Source organism: Schistocerca serialis, chromosome 2 (assembly GCF_023864345.2).
Source record: "Schistocerca serialis cubense isolate TAMUIC-IGC-003099 chromosome 2, iqSchSeri2.2, whole genome shotgun sequence".
NCBI classification, from domain to species: domain Eukaryota; kingdom Metazoa; phylum Arthropoda; class Insecta; order Orthoptera; family Acrididae; genus Schistocerca; species Schistocerca serialis.
In genome coordinates, this window is record NC_064639.1 from 315,367,622 (window position 1) to 315,379,976 (window position 12,355).

A 12,355-nucleotide genomic window follows, 5' to 3' on the forward strand; every position below is an offset into this window, starting at 1 on the left:
TTTTAAGGCTTCTTCACATTCTATTTGTGTGTAGAGCATGGGAAGAATAATTGCTTCAATGTTTCTCTGTGCATAATGATTACTCTAATATTGTGTTAATGTTCCTTACAGGAGCTGTATTAGGGGGTTCCTAGATTCCCAACTTAACAGTTGTTCTTGAAACTTTTTAACCAGACTTTCATAGGATGGGTGACATATCTTCAAGCATCTGACAGTATAGGACTTTCATGATTTCTGTGATTCTCTCGAATGGGTCCACAAACCTACAACCATATGCGCTGGCTTCCTTTATATATTCAATATCTCCTGACAGTCGTATTTGGTAAGTGTCCCATAACCTTGAGCAATATTCTAGGATGGATTGCACATGTGTTTTGTAAGCAATTTCCTTTCCACACTGACTATATTTTTTTAACAGCTCACTGTTAACGAAAGGCTGCCACATGCTTTACCTATGACCACACTTATGTCATCACTCTATCTCATCATATCTCAACAAATTGAAACTCTCAGGTTTTTATATGAGTTGACTGATCCAGTAATCCCAATTGTAACTCACTGATTTTGCAATAATAGGGTACTGTACTTTTTTCATTTTGTGCAGTGATCACTTTTATATTTATGACAGTTTAAAGTGAGCTGCCAATCGCCACATAACATTTAAATCTTATCAAGATATGACAATATTTGTGAAACTTTTTCAGACAGTACTTGTTTATGAATAACTGCATTATCTGCAAAAAGTCTGAGTCTGCTATTAATATTGTCTGCTAGGTTATTAACATAAAAAGTGAAGAGCCCCATCATACATTTCTGGGGAACACCTGAAGGTGATTTAACATCTGTGACTCTCCATCCACTACAACAGGCTGTGTCTTCTCTACCAAGAACTCTTCAATGCATTCATAAATTTCACTTTCTAAACCATATGACCATTCTTTCATTATGTACATTGATGTGTTACTGAGTTAAATGCTTTTAAGAAATCAAGAAATACTGTGCCTACCTGTCTGCCTTGATCCAAGGCTTTCAAAAAAGTGCAAGCTGCATTTATCATGACTGATGAGTTTGGAATGCATTAGGGTTGGTATGGGGGAGGTAATCCTTTTCCAGATAGCTCACTGTGGTTAGCTTGAATGCATTCTAAGATTCTGTAACAAGTAGAGTCAATGATATGGATGGCATTTTTCTGCACCACTTGTGATACCCTTCTTATAGAAAGATGCAACAAACTACTGGACACAATTTTTGTTATAGAAATTTATGATTATTATTATTAAAAGAGTATTTAACTTGGCTGCAAATTACGTTCAATTTTAGCAGTTTCAGCTCTTTCTCAAGTACCTGACACTAATATCTGCATCAATCATCTTCAATGTGGCGCAAAAACTAAACTGGTACAGTAGTCCCGGAATACGCTTTGTTAAGGACTTGCAATTTGATGTATAAAGATTTTTAAATAATAACCTAAAAATAAATAATAAAACTTTTATTTAAAGATATAGATTTACATGGTAACAGTACGATGACAACAACAACAACAACAACAACAACAGCAGCAGCAAAAAGGGAAACCACAACCACTTCCATAATGTCATCGAGTGCTCAAAATTACTATTATCTGCCACAATATACATTTGCAGTCACTACTACTGGAGTTTCTAGGCAGAAAACTATTTCAACAGCACACCGTTTGTATTGGTTAGAATCTGCAGTACTTGTGCATAGATTCATATTTGAAATTATGCCAAAGAAAAGAATTCCAGTGAGGTAAAATGAGGCAAATATGCACATCGCCTGATAATGTCCTATCCAGAGACTAGTACTGACATTGACAAGCAGTTGTCTAGTCACAAACTCACAGTGAACTGGGCACCCAATACACAGGGCCGGTGGCAAGGGGGTGGCGGGGGGCTATGGGGCCTACAGTCCGCCCCCCCCCCCCCCCCCCCCATGGAGTATCATATTACACTGGATAAAATGACTTCAGAAATCAGCAAATATATTACTCCATCAGATTCAATCTTTTTTTTATAATTATGTAGCAATATAGGTCGTAATCTATTCCAAACACTTTTTAAAAAAAGAATAAGAGCTGCAAATAGTTTACTACCTAAACCAGTAAATTTCATTTAACTTCAAATAGGCATCTTATTATTTATTAATACACATTTTTTACAGCGAACTCCAAAACAGTTACAGAAAACTACTTTAAGCAACACCAAATTTTACCAATTTGTCAGTAAAGGACCCCAACTCTCCTTTTGTTGAGCCATATTCCATTCCAACAACCCCCCCCCCCCCCCCATCCCTTCCCCCCCCCCCTCCCTTTCCATTAGCCCCTGCCCTTAACCGACTTCAAGAATCGCCCTTGCCAATGCACCTATGTATTTCAAGTGAAACTACCTCTAGGAGAGCAATTCCGATTTTTATAAGAAACTGTGTGCATCTGTTACCTGCTGAGTTTTCCTCACTGATGTAAAACCCTAATAAATTCCCATAGCTGTTCACACTAAACTGACTCTTATGTGCAACCTGCCTCAGCCATTGCAGTGACACAGGATATGGATGAAACGTATTTGTGTACAAAATGTGGATCAGACTTATTTCACAGTATCTCAAAATATCTCTGGCATTAGCAGATGGATTCTGGGCTTTGCTTATTGCAGGATTCTTCTGAGAAATTGGTGTTTGTGGGAATAACCCAGATTGTTACCTGGATTCTTCCTCAGCTTTCCTGAATGCGCAGGTAGGAACTGTCCCTGCAACATACAGTTTGTTCCTATAACCCCCCTGGCCTCAACTTTCACTAGTCCCTATCCTCCACATGCCTATCCCCTTCCCTGCTGCTGCTTTAGCCCTGATAGTCCTTTCCCCTTATCTACTTTTGTCTTCTTTCCTCCCCCCCATAAAGCCACCTAATGCTGCACATAGCAGCTTGCTATCCCATCTGTACATACTCCCACAGTCTAGCATCTTTCCCCATCCCCCTGCTATTCTTCTCCCCCCTCCCTGTCTCATGCCTCTTATGTAGCCCACTACTCATCCCAGCAAAAAAAAAAAAAAAAAAAAAAAAAATCATTTGTTTTCTAAACAAAGTAAAATGATTTCTCTCATCCTCAAAAGTTTTCACAACATCAGAAATGAAGCCAATACATGACAGTGAAAGGGTCTAAAATATGAGATATGATGACAATTATTTTGCAATTCAGATAAAATATAGATTTTTTCAAATCTACCTTTCATTAATTGAAATAGATACTTGAAACTCACCGTATGATTTGGAGTAAAAGCCAAGGTACACTATTTTATCTGGAGTTCCACTAACATCCACTGCAGAATCAATATCCATGTTTTTAAGATCAGAAACTCTAATAATAGTTCTATTTTCAAGGTAGTCAGGGTTCATTTCCTGAACTGGATTGAAAAGCTGAAAAAATAAATGAAAATAATTATCTCTAGATCCTCGAGGAGTAACTCAAATTTAAACCATAAGGCTGTCATATGAAACTCTTCTTTTTTAAGTCACCATGGAGACTTAAAATCAACTGTGTTGAATAAAGCAAGTTATTGTAAACTAAAATTGAAATAGATGCTGAGCAACAAGTTATGTATTCAACTTTTTCTCTGTTTCCTTATAGTCTAATTCTTAAATTCCATGCACGTTTTTCTATTTAGGAGGTGTAATCTTGCATTTTGTAACTGTAGTATATCCTTTTACATTAATAAAAGACTAACATCCTACTATGCAATTATAGATGTCACTGAGATACATATAAAATCACATTTTGAGGTTTTAGTTGTACAGTAGTTGTGACTCTTGAAGTTTTCCTATCATAGCAAGTATGCCATAAGATTTCTGGATTGCAGACAAGTTGTGTCAATGTCTTGCAAAATGTAGATGTAATTTGGCTGCTATCCTGAAACCTCATGATGAACTGTAGTTGCCACTCAACACTGTTACACACTTGCAGAGCAACGAGTTATGTATTTAACTTTTTCTCGGATTCCTTATAGTTTAATCCTTAAATTCCATGCATGTTTTCTATTTAGGAGGTGAAACCTCACATTTTGTAACTGTAAAATGTAAATTCAGGCAGTATGTAGCACAGCTGCTAGTCGTTTGTGTGTTCTGAAGAGCCAACAACTATTTGTTTATAGTTAGTTTCCAACTGTTGCTGCTTCACATCTGCAGAGCAGAAAGATATGTATTTAGGTTTTCCCATGTTTTCTTAGTATTTTGGGATGGGTATGACATGCGCATGCTGAGCACAGATGCAGGAGAAGCTGGCCACAGTTCACAAACAGCTGTATGCGCTATTGGCTGTGGTCAGCCATCTTCAGGCTGTTGCATCTAACATGCCACATAGGACACCTCAGAAGTTATGTGTTTCAACCACAAATTCTGCTGCTGAAGCACTTTCCAGTGGACACAACATAGGGAGATCTGCCATCATCTCAGGGTGAGTGGCAGCTGGTAATGAATTTGTGTCGCTTGAGGTGAAGGGGCAATGTGAAGACTAGCCATCTGGACTTGCCCACTCATCCTATGAGTGGACAGGTGGCCATTCCTTCAGGAGGACCCAAGCAGCAACCCAGGGGGAGGGGTTTGTCAGTTACCAGAAACTCCAGTGTTAGGCATGTGATGAAGCCTCTTAGGGAAATAGTATAGAGCACCAGAAAGAAAGCCAATGTACACTTGGTATGTATGCCAGGAATCTTTATGTGAGATGTGGAGAAGGCTTTGCCTGCAGCTATCAAGCATGCAGTGTGCAGTTGTCTAAAAGTTGTGTCTCATGTAAGCACCAATGAAGCATGTTACTTGGGTTCTGAGGCCATCTTCAATTCATAAAGGTGGCTGGCAGAAGTGGTGAAGGCTGCCTGCCACTCAAGCAAGCTGCAAGTTGAGCTCACAGTTTTCAGCATTGTTCCCAGAGTTCAGTGGGGTCTTTTGGTTTGGAACCGAGAGGAGGGTCTCAGCTGAATGCTCTGTGAACTCTGTGATGGTCTTGGCTGCAGATTTCTGGACCTACATAATCAGGTGGAGAGTTGTAGGGACCCCCCTTGATAGGTTAGGGTTGCACTACACAAAGGAAGCAATTACTTGGTTAACAAAGTACTTGTGGAGTGCACATTGGAGTTTTTTAGGTTAGGCAGTAGTTTGAGGTACTCTGAGGAACACTCACTAGCCAACATGCATATGGTGAAATCAGACCACATTCGGAGTAAAGACACTTCAATTGTCAAAATTTTATCAATAAACTGTCAAAGTATTCATAACAAAGTTCAAAAAATTTACCTCCCTCCAGGAAATTTACCGAGCGAGGTGGCGCAGTGGTTAGCACACTGGACTCGCATTCAGGAGGACGATGGTTCAATCCCGCGCCCGGTCATCCTGATTTAGGTTTTCCGTGATTTCCCTAAATCACTGCAGGTGAATGCCGGGATGGTTCCTTTCAAAGGGCACGGCCGACTTCCTTCCTCATCCTTCCCTAATCCAATGAGACCAATGACCTTGCTGTCTGGTCTCCTCCCCCAAAACAGCCCCCCAACCCGACCCAGGAAATTTATTGCATTCAAATTATTCTTGAGACTGAGAGCTGACTGAAACCCAAAGCAGAAAGTTTACTGATCTCATACAGATATGATTTTGCATATATAGTCTGAAGTGGCGAATGAAAATTTGTACCAACACTGGAAACTGAACCCAGGTCTCCTGCCTGGTAGGTAGCCATGCTAGCCATTAAACCACCTTGGCACAGAAATTCACACAACTGCACAGATTACCCTGGAACCCAACTGTCCTCGATCCAAATTCTCATTGCCACCGCCGTCTACTTTAAATTCCATCTTTCACATGAACAAAATTCCAGAGGCTCTCTGTGTTCTGGAACAGCATCGAATGAGCCTGAATCCCAGGAGTACGTATTTATACAAATGAAATAACACACTTTCAGAGACTTTACTGGTCTCCTACAGATATGATTTTATGTATACAGACTGAAGCAGCAAGTAAAAATTAGTATCAAGACCGAGAATTGAACCTGGATCTCCTGCTTACTAGGTAGGTGCAGTAGCCACTAAGTCACCTTGGCACAGTGGTTCACACAACTGCATGGATTACTCTGGCATGCCTCTGTCCTTGATCCAAATTCTCATTGCCACCGCAGTCTACTTTAAATTCCCCTTTCACATGAACAGAATTGCCAAGGCTCTCCATGTTCTGGAATAGCACCTCAACATCGAACGTAAATGGGGGATCCAGCACGAGTCCCAGTTGCAGGTACTTATACAAATAAAATGACATCGGCGACCACTGATGATGTTTTAAATAAAGCAAAGCACTTATGGTACAAATAAGTCTTTATACAGTCTCATATGATAGTAAAACTTCCATATTACTTGTAAAACTGTGAATGTAGATGAGAAGCAACATAAACAAAATGACTTCATGTATTCTCAGTCTTGTTTAAGGGTCTTTTGACAACTCAGTTCCTCTATTATTCAGAGAGTTATTACCTTTAACCCCTTAAATCATTTACACTCATATCCTTCCAATTTTGCCATGATGTCTCTTCCGTTATTTTACCTAAATAGCTGTAGGTGAGGAACAACAGCACTGCACTAGTGGTTTCCTGTCTTGTAGATGCAAAGATAAAGCTTTACCACATATCTGATATGTACAATTCATATTGTCATTTGAAGAAGGAAAAAATGTAAAAGAAAGGAAGAAACTTAAAGCAGATGTAGTTATGAGTCCATCTGAAGAGCATATTTTTTTGTTCAAAGAGTTAACTGCTTCTTGTTCAGCAAGAATAATAATGATGATTATGCTAATCATGATGACAAAGGAAACTAACCACTCCAGAGGCATAGCCTTCTTCATAAGTAGGAATTCCATCAGGTAGTGTTGTGGTCACAGATGCATCATCATAATGTAGTACAGCCTCTGCATGAGCTTCAACAAACTTGCCAGAATATTCATCGGTTTTGTGGCAGGAGCCCATTCCACGGAATCTCATCCAATAGTTTCCTGGTGCCTGATTAGCCTCAATCACAAAATCATAACGCTCACCACCATTTATTATAAAAGAGTCAACTGCAACAAATAAAACAATCATTAACAACTGAAATAATATAGAACATCATATTATAATGCACAATACACATTGGTGTATAAATATCCCAATGTGTGTGTGTGTGTTCTTTTTCTTCTTCTTCTTCTTCTTTATTTTTTAGCTCTCTGAATCTGAAAAAGTACAGTGTTCTGTGTTCAGAAAGTTCAGGTGATACTTGTCTATTACACAATGTTTAAAATTCTTTAGAAGTATATCTTATGAGTTAACACTTGACGAAACAGATACATATGACATAACAGGAACACAGGCCAAATTACACTTCAAATGAAATTGAAATGGCATCATGAGTAAGGCAAAGATATAAAAATGAGGAAAGGCAATTATTCACATGTTACTGATGGAAGCACTGTGCAAAGACATGCAAAAGCAGGAAGATGTTACTAACTTTTGTGCTACCCCTCTTTTCCTGATGTAAGAACATATTCTCTCACACACAACGTATATATAACTGCATGCATCCCCCCAGCCATTCATAAACAATCAGTGTCAATGACATCATGGGTGGATACGTTTGGGTGTATTTGGATGTCTATGTTGTTGTGTGTGAAAGTGTGTACTTACATCAAAAAAGGAGCGCATCGCAAAGTTAGCATGATCTCTGTGCTGTGGAGAAGAGTGCTCCAGAAATATATTGCAGACTGTGTGGGGGAAATTCCATTAATTTCTGTGGTTGGATGATCCAATTCTAGCAAAAAAGTGGTAATCTTTGGACATTGTCAAATAATTCAGATATAACTACAAATCATTCTACCACAAAATCTCCCAAATCCACAATTTATATGTCATAACAGAATACATCTTGTTAATAGTGCTTTGGTCAATGACTGAACAGTAGCTAGCAGTAGTGCTTAGTTTGCATACACCAGTTGTTTCCTTAAATGTTTCTGCTTGGACTTGAAAAGTAGCTGAAAATATATATATATATATGGTGTCTGTTCTTTTAGACTTGTCCGAAGGGGCAGACACATTCTTGATCCCACTGTCATACATATAGAGAATGAAATGAAATAAATACTGACATTGGCTGCAACTGGGTACTTTAATGAATTCAATAGTGACAAGTTAAAATTTATGCCGGACTGGAACTGGAACTCGAACCCAGATTCCTCCCTTTCTGCAAGCATTCGCCTTAACAACTTTGGCTGTCTGAGCCTGCTTTCTTTCCAACATAAATTCACAACTTGTCGCACACTACTTCTGCAGTGCCACCAGTCCACCACAGTCATTGCTCACTGCATCAAACTGGATTCCTGCAAGAGTTCAGGAGAGAGAATGAATCTGCACTGATGAGCTCAATGAATATCGAGCCATACGTATTTATGTATGTGTGGTGTCTGTTGTTCTTGACATAAATTGCATTGCTAATTTCACCGAGGACTTTAATTTCAATCTGGATATGACTAGGAGTATTTTTACATTGCTTCCAATAATCTTGGCCTCCATTCCACAAGTTATACACTTGCAATTTCCTGTGTGAAATAGTGCATTACCATCTTCGTAGTTGTTCCATTTGTGAACATGTTCTGGACTAGTCTTAACTTTACTCTGGGCACCACACTGTGGGATGTGCATGCAAAGAATGATTTGTGCTCATATCAAGGGAGGTTTTGTACAAATATCTATGAGCCACAGCAATAAAGTTTTAATCATCACCTTGAAAATCTAAAGTTACATGATTAATTCTGTAATTAGATAGACAAAAAATCTACTCACCAAGCCGTGCCAGGAGCTCAAACATATAAAAAAGGTTTTACTTATGCAAGCTTCTGGAGCCAGTGGCTCCGTCTTCCAGTAGAAGGGTTGAACGGGACAGAAGAGGGGTGAAGGAAAAGGAACTGGAGAGGTTTAAGAAAAGGGCTACAGTTCATAAAAGTCACACAGAACCCCAGGTCAGGGGAGACTTACCAGACAGGATGAGAAGAAAACACTGATTGTTGGTACTGCACCAGATGATACTTGAAAACTTGAGAGCTTAAAGGTGGAAGACAGTGTAACATGCAAGACAGAGATTACTGCCAAAACAGCATGCACAAGTTAATACATCGAACAAAGATGGGAAGGGGTTGACAAAAAATAGACAAGTCAGAAAATGAAAGATATAGGAAACTTAAACAGAGTGAAGAAAGGAGTACTTACTATGAAGAAATGCTGATATGGAAAAAAAAAACTTTCATTAAGGCCAGGTGGGTGGCAAGAACCAAGGGCATACTGTAGCACTAGTTCCCACCTCTGGAGTTCTGAGAAACTGTTGTTTGGGGGAAGAATCTAGATGGTGCATGTGATAGAAGGGTGCTAAGGTCAGGTTGTAGAGCATGTAGCATCCTAACTGATAAATTTGTGGTAGGTATGCCAATGTAAGAGGCGGAACAGAGTTTACATAATAGCTGGTACATGATGTGTGTTGTTTCACAGATGGCTCTCCCTTCGATAGTATATGTTTTTCCAGTTACAGGGCTGGTATAGATGGTGGTGGGAGGGTCTTGCAGTGGGGGATCTCTGGGTAAGAGCCATAGGGTAGGGGTGCAGCAGCAGCATAGGGTTTGACAAGGATACCGTGGAGATTGGGAGGGTGACAAAAGCTATTCTAGGTGTGATGGGCAAAATATTAGACAGAATGTATCTCATTTCAGGGCTTGATTTAGAAAGTCATGGCCTTGTTGAAGTAGCTGATTAATACATTCACAACCAGGATAATACTAAGTGACAAATGGTGTGCTCTTAAGTTGGTTTTTGGAGGGATCAGCAGTACCAGGATTGGATGTGACAGCCTGGGAAATCTGCTTTTGAACTGGACTGGTGGGCTAATTATGTCCAGAGAAGGCTGAGGTGAGAGTGGTGGTGTATTGCTACAAATAGTCTGCATCCAAAAAATATTTGCCTTGAATGCCAAGGCTGCATGGGAAGGAATGTTTGACATGGAAAGGATGGGAACTGTCAAAATACAGGTAGTGAAACAATGGACACTCAAGATAGGAATATCAACAATGTAGGAAAAGACAGATTATATGAATGTGCGGTGTCAATTCTTTTGGACATGTCTGAAAGAACAGACACCATGCAGAATCCACAGCTGTGAAACATTATATGTAAATTTGAAGGGGGATCGCTGCTGTCAGCTGCAGTAGGACATTAAGTGGAATGAGCAGCGATGAGTAAAAATGTGTACTGGACCAGGATTTGAACCAGAAACCACCATTATCACAACTATACGAACTATCTCAACATGCCTCATGGCCAATCCACACTCCCACCAAGTGCCACCTATCTGCAGTCCCTATCCATTATACTCCCTTCCCTACTCAGAGATTCCCACAGGAGGTCAGATGTATTTGTGCATCTGGACTGTAGAAGGTGGATCCACTGCTCAGCTAGGCTTATCAATTATATGAAAGTGTGGTGTCTGTTCTTTTGGACACATTTTTGCTTGTCACTGCTGATTCCATTTAATGTCCTGCTGCAGCTGACAGGGGTGATTCCCTTCCATTTACATAAAAAGACAGACGGCAACTTACAATAAAGAAGACACCTTAAGTTGCAGACAGGCACAATTAAAAGGCATTTACATAAAGCTTTCGATCACAGCCTTTGTCAGTAAGACAAACACCATTCATAAACACAAGGAAGCACATATGACTATCAACTACAGCATCTCGGGTCAAATACAACTACCACATGGGATGCAAGCAGCAATCCAGAATGGGTGGGGAAGAGGTACTCATGTAGGGGTGAGGAGAGAGACAAATGCTGTCTGGTGGAGTGTGCAGGGACTAGAATGCCAACAGGTACAGCGTCAGGAGGTGGGGGAAAAAGGACAGAAGTGGGGAAAGACAGGCAGATGTATTGGCAGAGGGCAACAAATAAAGAAGGTAGATGAGATTTGGGAGGAGATGTTATGACAGAGGGGGTAGAAACATGTAGCCCCTGACTCTTAGGTAAAAAACTTGAATTTAACTATGCAAAAATTCTGTCTCCACATAAATGTGTATGCATTTTACTCTTCCCTAAGTAATTCTAATGTAAACATTAAATATTATAATGGAGATCATCTTTTCATTCACATCCTTTTCATATATCCTTCTCAAAACATTCTTATAATTTTGCTTTGCTTTTTAAAAGCTACAAGTTCATGTTCCATCATGTATTTATTTATTCACACATCATGTTCCCTAGGACCAAATTGAGGAGCAAATCTCCAAGGCCATGGAACGTGTCAGTACATGAAATTACAACATAAAAGTAATAACAGATAAAAATAAATGTTTATGAACCCAAAAAAAGTTAGTCCATAAGTTTAAGTAAACACAATCAACAATACAATAAGAATCAGCTTCATTATTCAAGGAACTCCTCAACAGAATAGAACGAGTGACCCATGAGGAAACTCTTCAGTTTTGATTTGAAAGTGCGTGGATTACTGCTAAGATTTTTGAATTTGAGTGGTAGCTTATTAAAGATGGATGGAGCAGCATACTGCACACCTTTTTTTACAAGAGTTAAGGAAGTCCAATCCAAATGCAGGTTTGATTTTCTGCTGAGTATTAACCAAGTAAAAGCTGCTTATTCTTGGGAATAAGCTAATATTGTTAACAAGAAATGACAGTAAGGAATATATTTTGAGAGGCCAATGTCAAAATACCCAGACACGTGAACAGGGGTCAACAAGACGTTTGTGAACTTACACCTCTTATTGCCCAAACCACCCATTTCTGAGCCAAAAATATCATTTTAGAATGGGAAGAGTTACACCAAAATACAAAACCATACAACATAAGTGAATGAAAATAAGCAAAGTAGATTAATTTTCATGTAGAAAGATCACTCACTTCTGATACTGTTCGAATAGTAAAAATGGCAGTATTAAGTCTTTGAACAATATCCTGAACATCGGCTTTCCATAACAGCTTACTATCTACCTGAACAACTAGAAATTTGAACTGTTCAGTTTCACTAATCATATGCCCATTTTGTGAAATTAAAACGTCAGGTTTTGTTGAATTGTTTGTTAGAAACTGTAAAAACTGAGTCTTACTGTTATTTTAGCATTAGTTTATTTTCTACAAGCCATGAACTTGGGTCATGTACTGCACTATTTGAAACCAAGCCAATGTTGTCCTTTACTACCAAGCTAGTGTCATCAGCAAACAGAAATATTTTAGAGTTACCTGTAAAACTAATGTAAGTATATGTGTTAATGTTTTTGTGTTATCATTTGTCAT

General features: G+C 39.1%; 1 protein-coding gene across 1 annotated transcript in view; it reads right to left on the bottom strand.

The window, feature by feature from the left end:
• The window catches only part of LOC126455534 (uncharacterized), a 205,752-nt gene that overhangs the window by 69,371 nt on the left and 124,026 nt on the right, over window positions 1-12,355 (bottom strand). Inside the window, exons 7-8 of the mRNA XM_050091284.1 lie at window positions 6,861-7,099; window positions 3,274-3,430 (exon numbers count right to left, since the gene is read on the bottom strand). Coding sequence (XP_049947241.1) covers window positions 3,274-3,430; window positions 6,861-7,099 — 396 coding nt within the window. The remainder of the gene's footprint in view (window positions 1-3,273; window positions 3,431-6,860; window positions 7,100-12,355) is intronic.